We start from the raw sequence: 26,101 nt of genomic DNA on the forward strand, positions 1-26,101 counted from the left end.
TGAAGTATTATCTCATTGTGGTTTTGATTTGTATTTCCCTAATGACTACAGAGGTTAATTAAGCATATTCTCATATGGTTATTAGCTACTTATATATCTTCTTTGAGGAAATATCTACTCAAATTCTTTGACCATTTCTTAATGGGATTGTCTTTTTATTGTTGTTATAATCATTTTAATATATTTTGGGTACAATTCCCATATTAGATATATTATTTGAAAATATTTCTTCCATTCTGTGGGTTGTCTTCTAATCCATGAACATGGATGTCTTTACATTCATTTAGGTCTTCTTAATCTTTTTCAACAATGATTTGTAGTTTTAGTGTAAAAGTCACAAAGAATTGTAATCATTTGACTAATCTGGTAGCTTCCTGGAAACTGACTTTTGTCCACCTGAAGTTTGCCTGGAGCTAAAGCTGCTACCTGGGGGCAATGCTAAAACATTAATAGGCAAATATTTTGGTTACTGTTGCCTGGGGTAATAGATAACATTTGAAGCAACAGACCCAAAAGCTAGGAAGGACAGGCTAGGGAATGAATGATGTCCATTAGGGCTTTGGAAAGTTATAACATATTCCTGGGAATCTAGAAGGCGACATGCATGGTCAGGGCTGTGTGTATTCTAAGGAAAGCCCTGAGAAGGCCTCAAGCTGTCATCTCTGACTGACCTGGAGGTTCTCCTAAGTAGAAAGCTGAGGTTAAGGCACAATTGTAAACTACCTGGCTGAGTGCTGGATGTGCACCACAAAAACACACACAGAATCCACGGCAAACAGTGGGAAATTTTTTCATTCTGGATGTTTAAGGAAATCTCTGTCCAATCATTAGCTGGCCATTAAGTTAACAACAGATACTTCAGTGGCCACACATGACAAAGAATACAGACTTTACAAAATTAGTTCAGAAAAGTTACTAGACAAACAACAACTACAACAAGCAGCAACAACAAACACTAGGATGGAAGAGGGAGTGGAGAATCTGATTTTCAGTGTTGCCACATTATAATAATTTAAAAGTTCTGTTTTCAACTAAGAATTACAAGGCATGCAAAGAGAGGAAAATATGGCTCATACACAGGAGGAAAAGCAATCAATAGATATCCTGAGAAAGCCCAGACACCGGATTTTCTAAGCAAAGATTTTAATGAAGCCATGTCTAAAGAATGAAATCAAAGTATGTTTCAACCAAATGAAGACTATAAATAGAAGTAGTGAAAAGAACTTTTAAATCTATAACTTTCAATTAGAGTTGAAAAGTATAATAATTGAAATGAAAATTTCACTTGAGTGGCTCAGCAACAGATTTGAGCAAGCAGATGAATATATAAACTTAAAGATAGATCAACTGACATCGTACAGTTTGAGGAACAGGAAAAAAAATGAAGAAAATGAACAGAGCCTAAGAGAATAGAGCCAACAAGTATAACAGCATATATATAATGTGAGTCTGAGAGGAAAAGGGAAAAAAGCATCGAAAAGAATATTTGAAAAAAACTTCCCAAATCTGATGATAAATATTAACCTACAAATCCATGAAACTCCAGGAACTCCCAAGTTCTCAAAGATATGTATACCCAGACATATTATAATCAAACTATTAAAAACAAAAGCAAGAGACAATCTTGAAACAGCAAGGGACTCATCAATACAAGGGATCCTCAATAAGATTAACAGCTGACTTATCTACAGAAACCATGGAGGCCAGAAGCAGTGAGATGATGTACTCAAGGTGCTGAACAGAAAAAACTGTCAATCAATTCTATAGTCAGCAAAACTATCCTTCAAAAAGGAAGAAAAAAATTAAGACATTCCCAGATAAACATTGCTAGAGGAATGAAGATATGTAGAGCAAAGTTTTTATTGAAATTATTGAATTAGATGAAATAGGTCAACTCATAATCTAATAAAAACTATGCATTTTAAATTATTTCTTTTTTCATTTGTGATTTTGGTGTCATATCTAAGACGACTACTTAAAGAGGTCACAATATTTTCATGAGTTTTATGGGTTTTGCTTATATTTTGGTTTATGATCCATCTTGAGTTGACTTGTGCATGTAGTGTGAGGAAGGCTTTTTTTTTTTTTTTTTCCCATTCCTTTTCCCATTTGTGCTTCAGATTTTGTAATTTCTCTCCATCCATCTTCAGGTTTGCTGATTCTTCTGCCAGCTTAAATGTACTATTGAGCCTCCCTAGCAAAAGTTCCAAATTTTCAACTCCCAAAATTTTCATTTAGTTCTTTTTCTTCCTACCTTTTTATTTACATTTGATGAGTCACAGTCAGCATACTTTAATTCTTTAAACTTGGTTTTCTTTAGGTGTTTGAACAGATTTACAATTGTTTCAGAACACTTATCCTGTATCTGCTGTCCATCAAAGGAAATTTCTGTTGCCTGCTTTTGTCCACGTGTCACACTTTGTTTCTTTGAATGTCTCATAATTTTGTGTTGAAAACAGGTTTTAGGTAACATATTGTAGGATGTCTACATGGTGGTTCTCCGGTCTACTCTGAGCTTATTTTTTATTTAGTGGCATGGCTGAACTAATTCATGAAGTCTGTGTCCCTCACAATGTGCAGGGACACATCTGATGTTCCTGCTCAAGTTGTTTCTCTCATTTTTATCTTTAAGGATGACTTCCTAAGGGTTGCTTCTGAGTCAGCATCATTAATGATCAGCCATTAATTAATAAGAGGTTGTGTTTAAGCCCCCTGAATCAGGGAGATTTACACCCTACAACAATATGTGGGGTGTGGCATCTTTCACTGTTTAGGGAGTTTACAAGTTTTGTCCTACATTCTGTTAGGGACTTGTAACTCTGGTTGTTCCTATGTGGCTCTAGCCCTGAATCACACACATTAATCACAAGGGATGTCTGTAGTTTTACCCAGTCTTTGTCTCCCCGATTTGGTCTTTAAGCTTTCTGGCTGGTATCTATTGGTATTACCAGTAACTGCTAGCCTCTATTTAATTGGTAGCTGATTGTCCTATAGTTTTCAACAATTTTGGGGGTACAAACAGCTCCAGTCTGTTCCAGGTAAAGTTAGGCCCCTTGTATATGGGAAGTGTGCTGTCAAGCTCACTCAACCCTTCTCTTAAAGTGAACCCCTTTCTTCGCCTTTGTACTATGGAGCATGTTTGGTAGGGCGTAGGAGTGAGGGTATGGGAAACCTGGCTCTTCGCTGAATGTCTCCCAGATCCTCCCTGCAGAGCAGTTGTGTCAGGGGTTAGAGGACAACATGGGGGAGAATCTTCTATCACCTCCCAGTATGGATCTTCTATAGCCCAGAATCACAGAGGACGGAATCTGCTCTAATGTTCACTAGTGGGATGCCTGAGTGGCTCAGTGGTTGAGCATCTGCCTTTGGCTCAGGGCGTGATCCCAGAGTTCCAGGATCAAGCCTGCATCGGGCTCCCTGCATGGAGCCTGTTTCTTCCTCTGCCTGTGTCTCTACCTCTCTCTGTGTTTCTCATGAATAAATTAAAAAATCTTAAAATAAAAAATAATTAAAAAAAATAATGTTCACCAGCTGCTGAATGTACACAGAATAGCTCTTCTGTCCCCAGAAAGCTTTGAGAGATATAAGCTGTCATCTGGATGCCAAGCTCACCAGGGCAGGTCTCTCATAACACGGTTGTGTTGGAAAGGTACTTGTACAATAAGAGTAGCTGTCCTGCCCTGATTCTCCTTACACTACAGGATTTGGGAATGGTACAATGGGCACCACTAACCAGCTGCCACCTCCCACTTGATACAAGCCTTCTGTGGAAGATCTGTGTGGAAAATGGGACCTATCAAATGGGGATATATTTAATCTTATACCCAGAGACACTGTATCTCCCAGTTAAGTTTTGTAGTTTTTTCCTTTGGCAGCGCCACATAACTTTTATTATTTTGTGGATCTTAATATAAATGGGTCTTCTCTTATAATTTGCCAATTGATTATTATTGTTTAGGAAAGCTAATTTTTGGAGCAGCCTGGGTGGCTCAGCAGTTTAGCGCCACCTTCAGCCCAGGGAGTGATCCTGGAGACCCGGGATCAAGTCCCACATCGGGCTCCCTGCATGGAGCCTACTTCTCCCTCTGCCTGCGTCTCTGCCTCTCTTTCTCTGTGTCTCTTATGAATAAATAAATAAATAAATCTTAAAAGAAAAAAAAGGAAAGCTAATTTTCAGTGTAATTCTTTGGATTTTCAAAATATTGCAATCAAGTAATTTGCAAATAGTATTTTATTCTCTATCCAAATTTTTCATTTTGTTTTCCTATCTTTTTACATTAGCAATAACTTATGAAATAATTGATGAGAGCAGGCACCTTAACCGAAAGAAGCAATTTCACTTGCAACCTGAACATTACCTTCACATCAAGGAAGAATTTTTCTAACATATTAAAAATGACTTTACTAGAAATGAGTATTTTTTATTTTTTTAGTAAGTACATTCTAGACATTGACTAAAATCATGATTTTTTAGATTGATCTACCTAATATTAACATTCTTCCTACACTCTTTACTCAAACATTTACACTATCATAATAATGGTATGTACTTTTTAAAGAAAGATGATTTTTAAATTTGGGGCACTTATTAACAGAAGCTCAAAAGACAGAACTAAAAAAAAAAAAAAAAAAAAAAAAAAAAAAAAAACCATTCAAAGAAGACTTTGAAGAGGTAAAATACCTGTTCCAAGATACTACTTCTCAATTATCCAATTAAGAACATATTTAAACCAATGAACACCAAAATCAACCAAACTGATCCTATTTCAACTGCATTATAGGAAAATTTTTCTGCTAATGCTACCTTCTCAACTAGCAACAAATAATGTCCTAGAAATTTCTCCAGCAAGTTTCACTGGATAAGATCTTCAATGGAGTCAAGGCACTTTGCTGAAAATAAGAATCCTAACAAATTGCTAAAATAAGGAATAAACAGTGCCAATACCCCGATTAAATGGGACATATTCCAAGTTAAATAAGCAGATATCAGTAGTGGGAAAAAAAAATCAGTAAATATTGTTTTCACCTCACCTCCATTCTCCTCCATCCCAAGAACTCTAATTACTTTTCTTAAGGGCTATTTCAAATCACTTAAATAACTAGTATCTATTTCTCACCTAACCTGGACAGAAATTCCCACAGCACCTGTTTTACTGTTAATTCCTCTGTAAGATGCATTACCGTTTGCACACAAATGACCCATTTACTTTACCCACTAATCACTTTCATTACTTACATTCTCTTCACTTTTAAATACATTTACATTGGTAACTTATATGCATATTTTTTATATTTTGTGACTTTTATACAGCTGGTATACATCACAAAAAAAAACTGTATCAAACTTGGTTTTAATTTAAAAAATTCCATTCTAAGAGCAGATTGTTGAGAGAACTAAAAGCAAGGGGTAGTAAAAACTTTGGTGGGCCAAACTCAGCCCATGGCTCATTTCCTTAAATGAAGTTTTATTAAAACATAGGCATACTCATTGATTTACATATTGTCTAGGGCTGCTTCTGCATTATGACAGTGGTGGAGTGTCTGCCTCTGGCTCAGGTTGTGAGTCCTGCATCAGGCTCCCTGTGGGGAGCCTGCCTATGTCTCTGTCTCTCTCAAGTAAATAAACAAAATCTTAAAAAAAAAAAAAAAAAAAAAAAAAAGTTATGACAAGAGACTAAATGGCCTACAAGGTCTAAATTATTTACTATCTTAACTTACCCTTTATTAATAAACTTCCCTGACCCCTTAACAAAATCATAATCTTTCACTTAAAAAATATATATTATCTTTCAATCTATTAAGTGCTTAGTAAGATAGAAAGGTAAACTTTTTAAAAATTCAACTATTTTTTTTTCAACTATTTTTTTAATTGAATGCCAAATAGGCCCATTTTCAATGGAGACAGACAAATAGGGAAAAATAATGAAACACATTTCTAACCAAGAAATATATTAACAATCCCAAACTACTGGATATTCATATTTTAGAGAACCATCTCTAGTTCAGTTTCAGCCAGGAGAAAAAAAAAAAAAAAGGATGGACAGTTTTGATTCTGGATTTTCCACTCCGGCAATCTAAGGCTCCAAGCAGGTTCGCCTTCTTTAGAATAACCTAACAAATCATAAAAGGTACTAACTAGAGTACCTGGGGCATGAAGTTTTTTAAATGGCTTTTAAAACTTTAAGGCAAAAAGTATATATCACAACATTAAATATATTTTTACTGACATGGCTATTCTGAAATGTATTTTTATAATGCTGCAAACATTGGCAAGATCACTGCTTCTCTCTTCTCTATTCACGGAAGGCAAGGGATTATAATAAACTTACCCATAACAGCAGAGCATTTTAATTTTATTGCTGTTAAGGTACTAAAGCGCATAACCCTCTCTATGACTTTCCTTATCAGCATAACTACAATAATTTTATGGTAAATGTAAACCTTCTCAAACAAAATCTCAAAATTTCACCTATGATGGGGGAGACCCACACTTTATTTTACATAGTTCCCTAGTATTTAAAGAAAAAGCTTACTTGAAATATAAATATTTCCCATTAGAATAAAATTCCCATTTGATTTTAATACAGTAAAAAAAAAAATTATTGTGTAAACACAAACTTAAGATAAATTTAATTGAAGAAAATGTTCATTACAGAAATTAACAATGCTTACCATTCTTTAAACACCATATACATTATTAATATATACTATATATTTCCAATCAACTCCATTCTTAGGCTCAATTTAAGAAACACAATTGTAACAGGTTTTATACAAAAAATACTTCACTAGTAAAGTAGACAAACTGCACAAAAAAAGTACATGTATAATGTGCATAGCAAGATAGCTTGAAGCATCTATGTATGGCTTTCTTTAAAATAAAACTTTTGGGGGACTGGGCCCATTTGGGACCTACTGTTACAGTTGACATATGTAAACTGTTTCACATCTTTTAGGCACTTGCTAACAATAGTGTTCAATCCCTGAAAAATGAATTTACCCAAAAAAAAAAATTTCTACATGTAAAATAAAACCCAAGAAAATAACATGGGTAAAGTCTTACATATTTCTTTTAAATTAAACAACCAGTTTATTAGTGCATGCACAGAACTAAATTGAAGGAAAATAAACTTTTTATGTCAAAAAATTTTCTGTGCAAAATTTACATAACAAACTGAAAGGTACAAAAATATGTACAGGTTTAAATTCTTTCTTATATACAGAAAAGAAGCCCTGAAATTTTCAATCAATGAAAATGTTTTAACACTTGTAGTAACAATGTAACAAAAATTATACAGTAATTTGTAATACAAGAACTCCATTATCCAATAATCCAACAAAATTTGATCCAAACTTACACGGTCAAGTTTTAGTTGATGATTCTGTTGTCGTCATGAAAATATCCATTTTAAAATTCTATCTGCTGGGTATATCCCCTAGGAATCTGTCCTGAAGTTTTATGCCCTGCCACTGAGTCCACTATTAATGCTTCTTCATTTCAACTGCCAACAATCAGTAAATAATCTGCTTTGGGTCATCAGTGAGACTGAAAAGGTGCTAACAAAAATGGTTTGTCCCAATGTGTACATGTTCAGACACGCATCAGTAATTAAACAGCAAAAATCTGATTTGCTTTGCTAATCCTGCTTCAAAATATTGTTCCTGTAGAGTAATTCTGAATTTTCAAGAAAAGCCATTCACTTGGAAGTGCTTCTATGTTCCACTTTATAAATGGATGGCAACTAAGATAAAAATTGGCCATTTGGTTTGGGGGACAAACAATTTAAATCAAGTAAGCATAGTTCTGTGCAAGAGAATCACTGGAGATTATCATCAAATTCAGAAAAATGTTCAAGTTCTTTAACTGGACCAAGAGAGTTTAATTCTTCTTTTGAAGCTGCCCATCTACTGCAATGCTTGACATAGCCATTTAGAAAAAGAAAATCACCTTGGGAGGGTATTCCAATCCCTGATATGGGACACAGCATAAAAGAGAAAAAGATTTACTCATCAAAAACTCTTTTCAAGCATCATGAGGTGTAACCATAGTTAAATGTACTCTCAAAGAAGCCTAATATCCTTCAAAAGAACTATACTTAGCAGATGTAAAATTAAGTTCTTTATTCAAGCTCTCTTAGTGTATCTTCACAAATGAGGAGAAACTCCTTCAGTTCCATGGTGAAAGAGCTCTCCATCTTCAAAGGAGCTACACTTATCAGATTCATAAGGCTGGTGGAAGAAGAGAGGGAATGGGGCTGTCAGCCATTACCCTCTACTAAGAGTCACTATATAACTAAGTTGGGAAAACTGTTTTATCAAAATTTTCTTTAGCCCTAACTTCCCAAGAACACATTTTTTAAAAATTAAATCAAGGTACATCTGTGCTGCAATTAGTTTCTTGCAAAACTTATGTGTGCAATGATAGCATTTTCAAATATCACACATAAAACTTTTTTAGTCTCCCATGGAAATACAGCCAACTTTCAGATGCTCAATTTTAGGTACTATATTGAAGTAGAAAATGTCTGCCTTAAGGTAACTCAACCCACTATTTTCTTCTAAGATAATTTTACTTTTCTTTTCCTTGGTAACTACAGTAAATTATTCTAATATATTCCAATCACGAGTGGCTTCCATTAAATGTCTCTGCCCATGACCAGCCCAAGCATCCTGATTGTCAAATACTCTACCACAAAACCAACAGTTAAATTTAGCTTTCAGAACATTTTCAGAGGTAGTTTTCACAATCTGATAATTGTTTTTGCTTGTCTTTTTGAGTGTTAATTTTAGCACAAATCTTTCTTTCACAGAACTAACAGGTTTCAATGTTTTATGTCTTTTGGAAAAATCATCATAAATTCTTTTTGAAGAGTTATCACAAACTGGTTTCAGTAAAGCACTGATAGTTCTTTTTGACAATGAAACCTTAAGTACACGTCCATTAAATTTAGCAATAGTTTTCATTACACTTACTACTTCTGGTGCATCTGCATCAGGATGATTCAAAACTACAACTGGTTGGTTTCTCCTAGGACATTTCACAAGCTGTTTGGAACTAAAAGGGAAAAGCCGCAAAGTTCTGACTGAATCTTTTGAAAGCCTTGGTCTGTTAAATCCAAATGATTCACGGGCATCTTCAGGTTTAGACTTTTCTTTACACTTTCTATGTAATGTTGCTTTTTTTCTTGGAGGTTCCTGGTAACTATCTCTGCACTTTCGTTTACAGTTTCTGTTCCTAGATACAAAGGCAGTTTCAGAATCTTTACTTCTTACATGAGTTTTTATTCTTGAAAATTTTTTTTTCGAAGTCTTTTCTCTATTGAAGTTTCTCTCAATTGTACAATTTGTTTTACACCTTAGTACTCTGGAGTCTGAATGGTCAGTGAAACACATTGGATCCTCAGAAGATTCTGGGCATGTTGCAGTAGAAGTTATCACAATTTCATTTGCTGGCATCATATCATCTAGTAAGAAGGGTAAGGCATCTCTAGAAGATTCTGGCTCTCTCTGCTCTCCTATAGTTTGATTAGATGGTACCTTGTCTTTCTGCACTGAGGATGCAGAGGTACTTACAGACAGATTGTTAGCAGCAGTCACATTTAAAACAGGGTTAAAAATTTTCAGCAGTATTTTTTGTGGTGTTCCTTCAGGTTTCTTTGGCTGTATGTTTTGATAATACGTACTATTTTGGACTAATTTAGGCTTAAGCAGCTCAGTCTTATTTGGCATCACACACTTTAAAAAAACAGCTTGTTTGCCATCAGGCAAGAGGGTATAAAGAGGTGGTTTTGGAAAAATCTCATTCTGCTTTTTTACTGAGTCCAAGATATTCAACTTGGTGCCCTGATGCTCAGATACTGTATTAGGAGTAGGAACAGCTTTTACTGAAGAACTTGCTGATGTTTTAATGATGTAAGGGCCTTTTAATGACAAAGTATTTTCTGAGCTACTTTTCATGCTCAAACAACTGCCAATGCTGGAACAAAGTGCAGGTGTCAGACAATTACTGTTTGGTTCTACCTTCAAAAAAGGTGTTCTGCAAGACTCCTTAGTTGGAGTTCCACAAGCTTGAGCACTCTCAGTTTTGACAGTAGAAACACCTTCAAGTTTCCCATTATTAAACGTTAAAATCATCCCAGGTTTCTTGTTTAAAAGAAGAGAAGTAGGTACACCTTGTGTACTGACCAATGGAAGTGGTCTTCCTGAAACAATATGTAATCCAGGTTTGTTAGCAATGTGCAATGGTACAAAAAAGCCTTTTGGAGTTTGAACAAATATAGCCTTTTTTGGTTCTGAATTCAGAAGTGGACTCTGTCTATATAAAGAACCTAAATTTTGTGTAGTGGCGCGTAATTTATCTTTAACCAGCTGTTGTGTTATTATTGCATCTGACTGAGTCTTAAGTAATGTGCCAATACCTGAAATTCTAGGTGTCTTTTCTGAATCTCTCACATCTTGTGATATTGACAGATTTTGTTTTTCTTTTCCACTACATTTTAAATTCAGATCATTTGTAGGCACATTAATCCCTAAACTACCAGATGGAACTGGGAAGGTGCCTTGTACTTTAAAGTCTTTTGAAGATTCAACTATTTTGCCTTCTCCCTCAAGTTTCTGAAATGACTGGTCACTATGAAGTAGCAGGCCTTTATCTGGAGTGTTACTAATACTACAGTCTTGTTTTACATCAGATTTTGCTCTTAATCCATCCTGAAGTAACTGGTTTACTTCAGGTGGCAAGAATTCTGATGCCTGTTGACTCTGGAGAGAGAAAACAGATGTGATTCTAGGCATCATAGGTGACTCAACATTAGAAATGCCATCCCACTTAGATTTTTCAGTCACACTGTCTAAATTTTGATTTTCATTAGTATATAAATTCTGTCCATCAATGTTCTGTCCTTTTTCTAAAACAGACTGTTCTTCGATTTCAGCTTGCATTTTTAAAGTTCCATCTTTAGTATTTAAAAGGCTAATAGATGCTAACATGCTATCTGGATTTGAACTCTCTTTCCTCACCAGTGATAAAACTGATTCACTTATTGGCTGCTGAACAACTGTCTTGCTTGATGAAGGTTCTTTTTGAGGGTTTTCACACATTCCTGTTCCTGAAAACCTACGACGTTTATTAGAATTATTTACTTTTGAGTAATTATGAAAGGGTAATGATCCTTGGTTGGAAGATTCAACAGGTAATTCAGAGTTGACATAATTAATGCAATAGTTATGCATATCTCCACTGTTGTATGCATTTTGCTTGGTAGTAGAGGTGACTTTATCTGGACTTTTAATGGTAGTACCTGATATCTCAGAGTGACTCTGAGTAACATAACTTCCCCATAGGTCAATATTATCCTTTGTTTCAACTTTTGTGGTCAAATTTACTGATGCTGTAACCAATTCTGATGCTGACAAAGATGACACATTTTTTTCATCATCCATTGTTTGGAGCATATTACTCATTTGAGATAGCAAAGCCATTTCTTTTTCTGACGTTACTTTCCCTGAAAGTATAGGAGATGAACATGAAAATGGAGTAGTTGCTTTCATGTAAACTGTGTCACTTAATTCAGCTGTTACTCCTGCTAAAAATCCAGTAGTGTCCAAAGTCTGGGGCTGCAAATTGGCAGTACTGTCCTTTGCAGCATCTGACTGTGAACCTGGTGAATATAAATTCTGTTTATTGGTAGGTAACAATTTTATTACAATATGTTGTTTTCCATCCACCATCTTAAAGCCCATAAAATCAGCACTGTAGTTAGCAGGAATGGTTATTCTATTATTTTTCACCATTAACACTGTAGGTCCTTGTACAGCAGTTTTCAAGAAACCTAGAGTAGAATTTGATCCCTCTTCAGCTCTATTACATTGCGCAGTGGACAGAAGAGCTGGCTTTTCTGATTCTGACTCAGCAGGTTTATCATTATTCTCACAGTGTGGTCTTTCATCCTTTCCTTCACTTAAATGCTCTTGAACAAGATGGCTCTGGTCTTCAGATTTAGCCTGTGTTTTGTTCACTTTTTTAACCACTTGAGTGTTTTTTTCTATACTTCTGTCACTTCCATTGTTGATCTTCTTGCGTTTCCAGAATGTCTTCCTTGATGCATCTATTCTGTATCTTTTCAGTATCAGCTTAAGTCCTGAAGTCTTTGCCATCCTCTTTTCGTATTTGTCTTTTTCCAGTTTTTCTTTTGCATATAAGTGTTCTTTGTGCAAAGTTATAACATGTCTTACCAAGTGCTCTCTCCTAGTGGCACCATAGCTACAATATTGACAAGTGAAGGGAAATGTACCAGAATGAACATGAAGGTGCTTCTGAAGCTCTCCTTTGGTAAAACATACATGATGGCACTTACCACATTTATAATGGATCTCATTATGTCTATGAATGTGCTGAACAAATGTGCCAACATCCTGGGTGGAGAATCTGCACTTTTCACATTGAAAACTACCATTTACACAATGTGTGGATGCAAAATGCTTTGTCAAGTCTAATAAAGTATATACACTCTCATTGTTACAAATGTCACATTTTACTAAAGTGCTTCTATGTGTCCGTCTGTGTTGTTTAAATATCTGGAAGTCATTTGCTGAAAAACTGCACATTTCACAAGGATATGAAGGTAATTCACCACGGTGCCACATTTGAAAGTGTTTCTGCAAATCATTTGGGCTATATCGAGTGCTGTCTCGGCATTTTAAACAGTTGAAATTGAGTATTTTTGCAGACATTTTTAAACCCTCTTCTTCAACTCTCTCAGACTTATGGAGCAACATGCACTCCTCTACACAGCTTACAGTCCTTACACTGATAGATTTTCTGGCAGTCTGTGGTTGACGCTGAAATAATTTTCTGTATTTGTCAACTTCATGTTTCAGAATGACTTCATTTGGAATATTTATCTTCGGCAAATCAATTTTCACATTTTTTAGTTCATAATGAAAACTACTTTGTGAAATTTTTGGCCTAGGTAGTGATCTGAAGGAATCCACTATTTCATTTTTCACATCATAATCTTTTTTAAAAGTAGTTTGTTTTTCATCAAAAAATAACTGTTTCTGTTCAGATGGCATGATTTAACCAAAAAATCCCAATTTCTTTTTTCTCTAAAAACTGGTTACTTGTAACTTAAACAGGAAAAAATACTGTGCCAAGACATCTTCAAAATACCAGAATTTTTCCCACATTAACTCACCTAAAATCAAACAAAGAATTGAATTTTCATAAGTAGTCAGTAAATTTCATATTTTAAAGTTCATTTTGACACAAAATAGGCATGTTGATCAAACATATACATAAAAGATATAAAAAAAACAAGTATTTTAAGAACAGCTTACCAAGAAGTAATAATTTGAAGTAGAAATAACACTAATCTGGAAGTCAGGAAATACAAGTTTTAATTCCGTCTCTGATCTGTGACACTGGGCAAGCTCCAACTTGTCATCTAAAGAAAACCATAATTGGATAAGCACCTTTAAGCTCTAAGGTTTTTATATTAAATTGATATTACAATATTTAAACAGGATTTTAAAAATCTTAATGATAACCATAAAAATTTAAGTTCCAATTACACACATGTCACCAATTACACCCATGTACTATTTATTAACTTCCTCATTTCCTTACCTGACCCTATGGCTATTATCTTGTGAGAAATTCAACAGGCTTCTCTCCAGATTTTCTATTTCCTTAGTGCTTCAGGGATATATATGTTTAAAATAAGTTTCATTTATCTAACAACAACAGAAGACATTATCTGCTCTTTCAAGTTATCATTACTAACTGATTAAAAAGAAAAGAAAAGGAAAGAAAAGAAAAAGAATAAAAGAAACGAAAAGGAATAGCACAGTTTGCTGGGGTACTATCAAAGCCTACATATTACCTTTTTGGTTCCCAACCATTTGGGCTTTTTGGCTCCTGTCCCTAGAACTCAGGCAGAAGGCAGCAAGAAAAGCTCTTGGCATATGAGATTACACTCATTACTATCCACCTCCATTAATTCCAACACTTACTGGTTTGTGTTACTCTAGATAAGTCTCAATCTTTGTCTTCGTTTCTTCATCTATAAAGTGAAAAAAAAAATTTAATACTTTCCCAGAATTTTTCCCACATTAACTCACCTAAAATCAAACACTGAATTTTCGTAAGTATTCAGTAAATTTCATAAAGTTCATTTTGACACAAAATAGGAATGTTGATCAAACATATACATAAAAGATATAAAAAAACTTGTTAAGTATTGGAGTATCACAGGGTTGTTGTAAAGATTAAATGAAAAAACATATGAACAGTATCCCGTAAAGTGCTACATAAATGGTAGCTATCATTACTGTATGTGATTACTATGGAATGACACATTAGGAGTTAAACTGCAAAAGAATAAAAAATAGTAAAGTAGTAAGATGTGACAATACATTGCTAAGAATGGAATCTGCATACTAAAGGTTCAGTAAGATATCAAAATGTATACTAGGGGAATTAGATTTTCTTACTTTTCTCATCTTAAATATATAAAATCTTAATCTCAGAGTTGTGAGTTCAAGACCCACACTGGGCAGAGATTACTTAAATAAAAACTTAAAAAATTTTTTTCAATGAATCTAAGTAACTAGAAACTTTGTTTCAGAAATCCTTTATTAAGGGAACATAATTAAAAGCTAAATTACTTTACATATTAAGAAACCCTTTTAATATTTCTCACACTTAGTAATTTTGATTGGATCTAAAAAACACATTCTTTAATAGTCTTTATATATATATATATATACACTAAACTGATAATGAATTCATTAGCAGGGTACCAGTTTACTGATTTTTTTTTTAGTCATGAAAAATCACAATTTCATTATTCACTGCCACACATTGTGCTCTGACTCATATCACTTCCTCGGAGTTAATCTGCCAAGGGGAGTAGGATGCTCAGGAACTGTACAAAATATGGAATGCTTCACATATTTGCATGTCATCCTTTGCAAGGGGCCATCTTCTCTGTATTGTTCCAACTTCAGTATATGTGCTGCGGAAGCACGAACTAGTTTTACATACTATTTGTAATTCAGTAAAATATTAAAACTTTTACTTAAAGTGTTTTACTATATTATTTAAAGCAAAATGTAAAAACTTTTTCTTCAAAAGTAAGAAAAACTAATAAATGTCTAGAAGAAAGTTCAATGACATCTGGTGGATACTCCACACCAACTGAGAAGATTGCCTACAGGGTGCTACATTCTCAACAGTGACAAGCATCATAATTACTGAGTGAGATTTCACCATATCAAAATCTGAGAGTGAGGTTCAAACATGTGAAACTTCTAAGCACACCTATAATGGTTCTCCATTTGGCTGAATACCATATTGTGGTCAATCTGGATTATCCATATTCAAGCCTTTTTATTATACACCTGAGAGTCTGTATCATGGGTTTTATTGCAAAAGGGAAATTGCTTCTTGCAGTAATATTACACGTGTCCAAAAATATATGCATGATACTAAAATAGATTGATAATATTTCTAAATATCATTAACTCCATTTCAAAATATCTACACAATTTAAAATTTTTCTTATAACACATACCCCAGAGTCTGACAACCAGTGTAAAAGTGGAATTTGAAACAACTCAATCAAATAACACTAAAAAATGCCTATTATGAATGTGAGGCATTTTGATGCATGCTGTGGAAAGATTCAAAAACATAGTTCCCCACCCTACTGCAGTTTACAATCTGAAGGAAGAGGCAGGACATATACATTAATATATTGTTTGAGAGCTGACCATTCAGCAACCTCACCCTTCCAGGATATCAAGAATAGAAAATAATTAAGTAGGATGCATGGCAGCCAAAACAGATGTCACAAAATCCACTCATTAAAGTGTATGTCCTTTCAACACAGGCAAACCAATGTTAATGAAAGGGATCTTATTAAGAAATCCATTTAGCGTTTACTTAGGTTTGGTAACTGCTAAATAATTAATACTATCAGTATTTTTTACATTTAATGTATGTCATGTACAATACAGTATTAGGGAAGTTTGTGTATTTTAGGTAGTTTAGGGTTTGTTATTTACACTCAAATTTTAAATTTGGAAATTCTATTTTGTCTTCAACTATGTTCAACCTATAGTATGTGAAAGCAAATTATACTAGGATTGGTAGCAAATTATACTTAGGGTTGCCACCTATGGGCAAAAAATGTATTGTGTGTTGTGAATTTCTCAGATAACATAAAAAAAGGAAAGAGAGAGGCAGCCGGGTGGCTCAGTGATTTAGTGCCGCCTTCAGCCCAGGGTGTGATCCTGGAGACCCGGGATTGAGTCCCACGTCAGGCTCCCTGCATGGAGCCCGCTTCTCCCTCTGCCTGTGTCTCTGCCCCCCACCCCGCCCCCGTGTGTCTCTCATGAATAAAGAAATAAAATCTTTAAAAAAAGAAAAAAAAAGAAATTTTACTATAATTTTAATCTTCCAACCTACTAGCTAATGCTCTTTTCACTACAGTTCAATCTTTACCACCAACAAGGATTACTGATTTTAAATCTCCCATTTAAACTAGTGCCCTCTCTCTACATATTATTACCCAAGACTTGACTAACATCTCATCAAGCCTTGAAAGAATACTATTTGCAAAAAGTATGCCTAGCCCTTTCAAGTAACCTTGCCTGCACCAAGGTGGCAACTTACGCATTTGATTTCCCTCTTCTTCCAACTGCCCAATAAAACACAAGCCAAAATATGTAATAAAGTTCTACAAAATGACTAGAAACCAGAAAAACATTCCATACACATACTGCGGGGTATTAGGTAAGAAACAGTCCAGAGAGAGAAGAATGAAAATAGATGGTAAGCCAGTATCAAGCACCACTTTTAAAGAGGAATTTCACTAGAGAACATTCATTTAACTAATGATAATAATGATTATGCTGATTAATATTTAATCAGCATCTCCATGCCCTAAGTAAGAAAGTAAAGAACATAAATTGCCCACTCCCTCCCTGAACATACCTTGGGATTCGAGAAAGTGAGGACTTGAGAGGAAGATCATGTAGTACCCTTTGGGGTGATAAAAAGGTCAAGCTGAGGTATGGGACAGAGGAGAATGAATCCAGAGTTTTGAGCTGAGTCCAGGGGTCGAACTGGGAGTTGTTAGCACCAGCTGTTGGGAAAGATATAAAGAGGAAATTTTTTCTGAACAGAGGTAAGTCTTCCTATATCCATGCCTATTTTGTGTTTAATAGTTCTGTCCTTTATCCACATAAGTAAATTATCTGTAAGTTGTCAGGAAAAAAATATTAACGTCTCCCCTCCTTTTAACTAAAAAATTGAAAAAAATCTTGGTTCATTCTTTAAGAATTCATCTCAACCACCACCAATGCTATCAGAAGTTAGTAGGCAGAAACATCACGAGCTGCAGTAGCTCAACAAAGAGAAAATAAACTGAACACTAAGAGAAACCTCTCTTCATTCTCCCAGCCAGCAATGAAAAATAGTGACTACATAAAAGTTACTACTACCAGAAAAAGAGACAAGCCTAGGAGGTAAAAAAAATCAAGTAGTAATTGGCAATTTCTGTAAGAACTAAGAACATACTGCCATGAAAGAGAGAACAAAGTAGATGGGAGAGAAATAATAATTTTGAAAAGAAGAAAAAAAATAACATTTGAGTTTTGGGTTTTTTTAAAAGACCTGAATTTTCAAAATCAAAGGCTCCTCAAATGCCAGGCAAGATTATTAGTGAGAAGAGAATATAAGACTCAATGTTAAAAAAAAAAAAAAAAAAAAAAAGACAATGTTTACAACTTATCCTAGTTAAATTTTTGAGTTTATTTGTTTTTTAAAGATTTATTTATTTATTCATGACAGAGAGAAAGAGAGGTAGAGACACAGGCAGAGGGAGAAGTAGGCTCCATGCAAGGAGCCTGATGTGGGACTTGATCCCGTGACTCCAGGATCATGCCCTGAGTCAAAGGCAGATGCTCAACCACTGAGCCACCCAGGTGTCCCAATTTTTGAGTTTAAAAAAGAAAAATGAAATGCTACCAAAAAAGGTAGAGGAGAGTTACCTAATAAGGTATTTGATTTTTCATCAGCACTGCCAACTTTAATCAGAAATCAATATTTTCTTTTTTAGAAATCAGTATTAATCAGACATTCTACTTACAAATCATATTAATCAGACATTTACTTACAAATCTAAATGCTAGAAGACAATGGAATAATGTTTATAGAGTGCTGAGGAAAATGGATTAACCTAAGAATTCTAAACACAAAAAAATTCATATGTGAAGAAAAAAACACAATTTTAGATGTGCAAAGATTTAGAAAATACACTACATATATACTCTTTCTGGAATAAAGTTTCAAGTAGATATGTCAGCAAAATCAAATTTCAGTGAGAAAAAAAAGAATTTAACAAAGGAAATATATAATAGAAGAAATCTGTCAATAAAATCTATGAAATAGAAATAAAAGCAAATATTTTGTTAATACAGCTTTTTAAAAAGCAGAAAAGACTGGAAAGGAAGACACAACACAACAAATATGTAAGAGGTCTTTAAAGAAAAATTAACAACAGGCAACAGGAGACATGGCAATAGCAACAAATTTCTAGATGCTGGAAAGCAGATAAATGAGTGAACGACCTTGCAGAGCCAAGAAAATGTAATCCCAGACAGCAGGGAAAGCTAAGAACTAACCTATTTTACACTCTGAATCTTCGAAAAGCTTAGGAACTGGCAGCACCAACTAACTATGAAATGGAAAGAAGGGAGGAGAAAGCTAAAACAAAGAGAAATTTGGAGAAATCTGCTTGAGCTCTGGTTAGATTCTAGGATTCTCTTCCCCACTCCACATGCTAGGTTACTGCTATTTCCCCACCACAGCAGATGCCTGCAGGTTTATTCTCTGCAGAATGTACACAGAGTCTCTTAAACAGGGGATACCAGACACAGTTGAGAGTGGGTACCATATCCAAAGCAAGAGGATTAAATGACCATATATGGATGAGACACAAACTCCAAACCAGGCTCCCTTTTCCCCTTTCTACACTGGCTCCTAGGCTAAAATAGTGGTACTAAAAATATGTTCTGCCAACAGTCCATGAAACATTTGTCACCAGTCCACGACAACATATACATGGAAACTGAGAGTAAGCATTCACAAACTACTACTGCAACTTTACAGAGTTAAGTTTCTATCTGTTGACTCTAACAATAAAAATGTGGACTTGTATTTTGTATGCCTTCATTTTCAAAATTTCATTTTCTAGTAATAGAGGCACTATGATATACTAATGATACAATCTTTATGGTTTGCTATATATACTTACTTACATTTAATATAACTTCATATTGTTATAATTACATACATAACTGCACACATATTTTTATAATACACCAGATAATGTAAATCTATACATGACTGAGAACAAAGTATATAACTTCTGATTCACTTCTAGAAATGTATCCTAAAGGTAATGATCATGTTCACTGAAGCACTGTCTACAAAATCACAAAATCAAAAATGATAAAATGCCCACCAATAAATAATGGTTATTTTCATTCAACAAAATATTATTCAATTTTAAAAACAATATTGTAAGCCTACATTTATTAATAGGAAGATACCCAAGATGCATTCAATGAAAAAAATATCAAATATTGATAGGTGTATCAAGAATAGATGGATAAGCAAACAAACACATGGACCCATACAAACTCATAGTAAAAAGTCAAGAATATACACATAAAAATGTTTATAGTGATTACTGGTCATCCTAAAGTCAATGTTTCTTAAAATGTCCTTGGACCATTACGGCCTTCACGTTGGCAAACTTCCTTATCACAGCACAGTAAATAGCTTACATTTGGATGTAACAAAAATGACCTCTTTGCCTCTAGACCTCAGTTACGATACTTTATCAAAAAATGGCATGAAGCCATGAAAATTTTGAAATTCTCAAACAAAGCAAGTGAATTCTATGGTAAACCAACTGAGTTTTTTCTGAACAAACTTAAAATAGTAAAACTGATGCCAGCACAAAGTTGAGGAATGGTAATGCTAAAGAGGAAATCAAAACAAAATAGGTATCATTCAACATTGTACTATTCACATCAGTACAGATACCCAACCACACCTCTAGGGAAAAGACTATACAACAGCCATAAGATTATTGTCAAACATAATACTAAGAGAATAAAAAGTTATCTATGTCACTCATGGTATATAAATTCATGATACTGAGAAGTAATTTTTTTGCTTAGTTTATTTGTGAGCCATGAGGTTACTTTAAATAAAGGAAGTTGGCACCACCAGAGTAACAGTTATGCATGCAGTGTTATTACACAAAGACAAAGCTGTATGTATTTTATATAGAAAACAAATGGCATTCAACTAATATGCCTCCTAATCTTGGTACATCCTTAAAAGAAAAAAATTTTTTAAAAAAACTAAAACTTTAAAAACTAGAGTAAAAAGTGTAACACTGACCTAAATTTGACTATCATTTTTCTATACAAGTATCCCTGCTTTATGAAAGTTCATTTTTCAAAAGTTCACACTATACCACTTCACTTACAAGACCTACATTAGTTTTGCTAACTAAAAGAAACCCAAAGAGGATTTGTTTTTAGAAAAAAAAAACTGAAGAGTAAAAACAATGTTCAGCCCTTGTTTTGCAGTGCTGTTATAGAGACAGCACGCAGTCCAAGCCTTGAGAGCAGCATTGCCAAGCTCCTCTCCCAGAAAATACAATTCAGATATGTCAGCATCAAGAGGCCATATCTTTGGACAGTGTCTATGGGTATCTGTGATTTATTTCAATTATTTTATGCCTCTATCAGCAAGATGTGCCCCTAGGAAATCAGAAAAGCCTAAGAATAAACTTATTTTGGGGTGTCTGAGAACATTCAAAATTTTTCCACATAAATTAATGGTAACTGCTTCTTTGCTTTGTATCATTTCAACTTACAAAAGGTTTCATAAGAATGTTCTGTTTTCAGACAGTGGGAAAGCTTTATATTATACAAAGAAATGAACAGCAAGGATAATGCTGAACTATTTTTACATCAGTTAAGCATATTATTCTTCAATAAAGTGTTAATTTTCATCTGACAAAATTTTATTGAGAATTTTCTTTTTTGATGCTATCTTTAATAGTTTTTACATTGGCATTATGGAGAATATATAAAATGAATTGGAGTAATTTTTACCATTTCACCTCCTCTGGAAGAGTTCAGTAAACATGAGAATTGCCTACTCCTTAAAATTACATGACTACACCAAAAATACCCTATATGCCTGAGACCTCTTTGGATTTTAGGCCTTACAAATCTTTGCAAGCTCTTCTGCAGTTTTTTGGCTCTTAGGGGTTTCTACTGCTTGAGTCACTTTTCACAATTTATATTTTCCCTGAAAATAACCAATTGCCTTCACATCGTCTAAGAATATTCCCATAGACCTCACTTTTAACAATCTATCCTACAGAAATAAATGCACAACATATGTATCTGTCACTTAAATGTCTATGAGTAGAAGAATGATTAAGTAAATTATAGAACATCCATCCACATGAAAATATTATAAATAAAAAGGCTTATGTATGAAATTGACTCAGATTTCATTGTGGATTTTTTTTCGTTTTTAAAAAGAGAAGTTACAGATGAAGGCATGTAATACATTTTTTTAAAAAGATGTTATTTATTCATGAGAGATACAGAGAGAGAGAGAGAGAGAGAGAGAGAGAGAGAGACAGGCACAGGCAGAGGAGAAGCAGGCCCCATTCCATGCAGGGAGCCTGAAGTAGGACTCGATCCCGGGTCTCCAGGACCACACCCTGGGCCGAAGGTGGTGGCTAAACCGCTGAGCCACTCGGGCTGCCCCAGTACATTTTTAAATTAGGAGGGAAATCCTCATTTTCACGTCAGGAGCAAAAATACTTTGAGGGTATATTTGTATAAGCTAGACAAATCTACAGAAAGATACCTCACAAACTACAGACACCAGGTTAATCTTCTTAGGAAATGATAGCATGGTGGACCAAAAGATAGATGTACCCAAAAGGCGGGGAGAGAATCCTCAACTCTCCTGAGTACTACACTGTGAGTGAAGCAGAGGGCAATGTTACTACCACAAGTCTTTACTGAGGCTTGTATCTATTCCTGCTCTTGAATTCTAGGAAATTTTATATCCTTAAAATAATTCCTCCTTTTCAGCTTACCCTGACTTAAACTAGTTTAAGCTAGTTCTATTACTTGTCACCAAAGACCCTTAAGACTTTAAGTTGATAGATCAATGCTGTGCATTTAATTCACAGAAAGGTAGGTTTTGTGATGATCTTTTAAAGAGGAGTAGACTTATACTTGCAAAAGAGGAGCAAAGGCTATCTAGACCAGAAAAAAGGAGTAACACTGGAAGAAAAGCATTTTTCTCCCATGGCACTGTGAAATCTAGATCACAGGGAAAATGTATAATGGAGAGGTTAAGTGAGAACAGACTACAGAGGACAGATTTGAACTTGAATTGAAAGGTAACCAAGAGCCATGGCTAGTTCATGAGCAGAGAGAAGTTACAAAAGCAGTATTTTAGAAATATTATTAGAATGGTATTAGAAAGCAAGATATATTGCAGAGTATAAAAATAGAAGTCAGAAAATTAGGGGACTAAGTGACAATCCAAATAAAAAGTGAGGAACCAGAGAACTGGCAATGTTAGCATAGGTTTGGAATTATATACAGAAATTTTAAAAAGATGATTCCCAAAGTAAAATGTCAAGGATAAGGAACATCTGAATAGAGTAAATCAAAAAGCACTATTCCTAGGGCTGCCTGGGTAGCTCAATCCATTAAGCAGCTGCCTTCAGCTCAGGTCATGATCCTACAGTCCTGGGATTGAGCCCCGCAGAGCCCAACATTGGGATCCCTGCTCAGCAGGGAGTCTGCGTCTCCATCTGCCCCTCCCCTTGCTTGTGTGTGCTCATTCTCTCTCTCTCTCTCTCACTCACTTTCTAAAATAAATAAAATCTTAAAAAAAAAAGCACCATTAATAGACTTTTATTTGCTTTCTACAACAGATTAAAAAGCAAAGGCATTCTATAGTTTTAGCTTTACTGATATGACATAAAAAGAATCTATATGCTCTTTATTACATTCTAGTTGCTTTAACATTAAACAAAGAACTAAAAACTCTGATTTTAGCTTCCTTTCATTTGTAACACAGCATGTAGCTCTGTAACCTAACCTGTCACATTACACAGATACAAAAACTGGTATAATTAGTCATTATTTTGTATACTATTTCATTCCTTGAGTTACTAAATTCTTTTCTACATAGATAACTGAATTCAAAATAGTCAAATGAATATATAACTAGAAATAAAACAAAAGAAGCTTGCAAGAACTTACTGGAAAAAAAATGTAAGGCTCTGTCTAAAAGGGATCTAGAAGAAAAGTACAAAAAAACTTAAAACTTATTTTAAAAGCAGAACCCTATAGTACCTTCAAAATAATAATCTTTTCATGACTTGAAACACATATTCTGGGCTTACTTTTTTTGTAGCTGTTTTAAGTTTTCAAAAAATTTACCTGTAGGGCTAGTACCTGTCACATTTTAAGTAAGTGAAGAATAACTTTGTAGAATTTATAGAATAAAAAAATATATATAACATATATAATAAAAGGCAGCTCCCTCCAAATCGTGGTCTCATAAGCACTTAAAACACAGAAAGGAGAAATAAAGAGTTAAATTTGCTAATGCAATTAAGTACAGATCTAGAAAGGTTCAAACTAATTACACTCAGGTAGGCTAGTGACACTGGTATACAATTATGAGGGAGTCCAAAATGAAAAGTTAAAACATAGCAACAGTTTTGGTTCAGATAATCTTTCTTATTTTTTTTAATCTTTCTTATTATGACACAGTGACTGCATATATAATGTACAGCACCCCAAATCTAAGATGCTTTCTGCTCCCCTACACATATATCTTTATTTATCTTTGTTCACCTTGTTTCCTTTCACCAGGCTTGTCATCCCCTTCTATCTTCATTCAGTACTGGTCAAACTTCCTTTCCAATTCTATCTCCTATAGGGACATGAAACCCTCCGTAATATACACTAATCTCTCCCTTCTCTAAATATCCATTTAAAGTAGAGCAATTGTTCACCGCTTCATTACACGGCTTTATAGTTACATCATTTATTTTTAAGTTTTACCTCCCAGGGTAATTCATAATCTTCTTAAACGTAAGTTCTATTTTATATTTATCCCTCAAAAAAATCAAAATGATTTGGTACACAGGGTCCTAATACACTCTTGATTCATTTATTTGCAACCCAAATATCTGACTTCCTATGATTTTAAATTACTTTATAGCAAATGCTACAAATCATGTAAACTTTTTTGCTGCAATGGAATTTGACTTAAGACATGTGTGCGCGGGATCCCTGGGTGGTGCAGCGGTTTGGCGCCTGCCTTTGGCCCAGGGCGCGATCCTGGAGACCCGGGATCGAATCCCACGTCGGGCTCCCGGTGCATGGAGCCTGCTTCTCCCTCTGCCTGTGTCTCTGCCTCTCTCTCTCTCTCTGTGTGACTATCATAAATAAATAAAAAATTAAAAAAAAAGAAAAGACATGTGTGCGCACACACATGCTCTCTCACATGGTCAGAAATGACATTTTCAATGTGCAGAAATTGGAAGAAAAATCAGAAGTAATCTATCCAAAGTGAAACCAAGACCACTGAATTTAGTATGGGAAGGAGAAAGATTATTTCATCTTGTCCCTTTCTTTAAAAAAATTTTTTTTTTTTTTATTCATTTGACACAGAGAGACAGAGAGGGAGAGAGTGAGCACAAGCAGGGGGAGTGGGAGAGGGAGAAGCAGGCTTCCCACTGAGCAGAGCCCATGGAGGGCTCAATCCCAGGACCCTGGGATCATGACCTGGACCAAAGGCAGATGCATTAACTGGCTGAACTACCCAAGTGCCCCTTTCTCATGCCTTTCTTCTTTTGTCATTCTGCTGTGGCAGTGATGTAGGAGATTAGGCAGATTTTACTTAAAATTTTGGAACACATGATGTGGGGGGGGGATCAAAGGATTTATGGCTGCTTAATTGGGGTAACATGCATCAACATGTAACCCATTTACCCCCAGCTTTCCAAAATAATATAAACTATTCAATTTTTCTCTGTCTCTATAAAGCACCTGTTTCTATGACAGAAACAAATTCTATTTCCCAGGATTCCTCACCTTAGTAATATAGCACCACAATCCATCCAGTTACTCATCCCAGAAATCAAGGAATCATCCTGCATCTTCTTTCCCTTACTCCCATGCTAATCCATAAGCAAGACCTGTCAATTTTATCTCCAAAATACATCTTTAATTCTTCTCTCCATATCCACTGTCATCATCTCAGTCCACTGTCATCTATAATTTGGGTTAAAATAACTTTCTAACTGGTATTCATGCTTCTCTCTTGCTCGCCGCCTTCCTCTGAACCCATTCTCCACAGGAGCAAATGTGATCTTAATATAAAATAGACCACAATGCTCCCTGCTTTAAAATCTGCAGTAGCTTCCCAAAGCATTTAAAATAAAATTTATTCTATACCAAAGCTTATAAGGAGCAGTGACATCTGGTACTGTACCTCTTTCTTAAACTTCACCTCATACCATTCTCATCTGTAAATATACTCCAGCAAGGTACCATAGATGGTTTCTCAGTTCCTCAAATACACCTTTCTTATCTCAGGCCTTTGCTCCTGCTGTTCCCTGCTTGAACTGTTCTTTCTCCTATTCTTCAAATAGCTAGATCTTTCTCATCTTCTAGGTCTCAGCTCAAATATCACCTCAGAAAAGCCTTCCCCAACCTATAAAGCATCGCTTCTCAAACAGAAAAAAAGTATTCTTTACCTAAACCCCTTGTATGTCTTTTCTCTAACACTTTAGCCATATTTTATGTATTTGCCAATTTATTTTCTGTCTCTACCACTGGAATAAAAGCTGCATAAACATAAGGAACACATCTGTCTTGTCTTTTGCTATATCACCAGCATCTGGCATAGTGCTGGGCATGAAGGTAGCACCAAATCTGTGCTAGTCTTTGTTCT

At 34.8% G+C, this 26,101-nt stretch overlaps 1 protein-coding gene and 1 pseudogene across 16 annotated transcripts in view; both read right to left on the bottom strand.

The window, feature by feature from the left end:
- The window catches only part of ZNF518A (zinc finger protein 518A), a 108,979-nt gene that overhangs the window by 75,656 nt on the left and 7,222 nt on the right, over nt 1–26,101 (bottom strand). For 10 of the 16 annotated variants that reach the window (XM_072805872.1, XM_072805877.1, XM_072805881.1 and 7 more), the window contains 4 exons: nt 17,000–17,150; nt 14,014–14,063; nt 13,339–13,445; nt 7,201–13,196 (listed from right to left, as the gene is read on the bottom strand). In XM_072805872.1, the coding sequence (XP_072661973.1) occupies nt 8,602–13,074 (4,473 nt within the window). In that variant the 5' untranslated portion in view covers nt 13,075–13,196; nt 13,339–13,445; nt 14,014–14,063; nt 17,000–17,150 and the 3' untranslated portion in view covers nt 7,201–8,601. Of the gene's footprint in view, nt 1–7,200; nt 13,197–13,338; nt 13,446–14,013; nt 14,064–16,999; nt 17,151–26,101 lie in introns of those variants that run through there. The other 6 variants (XM_072805882.1, XM_072805883.1, XM_072805884.1 and 3 more) reach the window with 3 other exon arrangements.
- LOC140621266 (U6 spliceosomal RNA) lies at nt 14,933–15,029 on the bottom strand (annotated as a pseudogene).

The sequence above is a fragment of the Canis lupus genome, chromosome 29 (assembly GCF_048164855.1).
Source record: "Canis lupus baileyi chromosome 29, mCanLup2.hap1, whole genome shotgun sequence".
Taxonomy (NCBI): domain Eukaryota; kingdom Metazoa; phylum Chordata; class Mammalia; order Carnivora; family Canidae; genus Canis; species Canis lupus.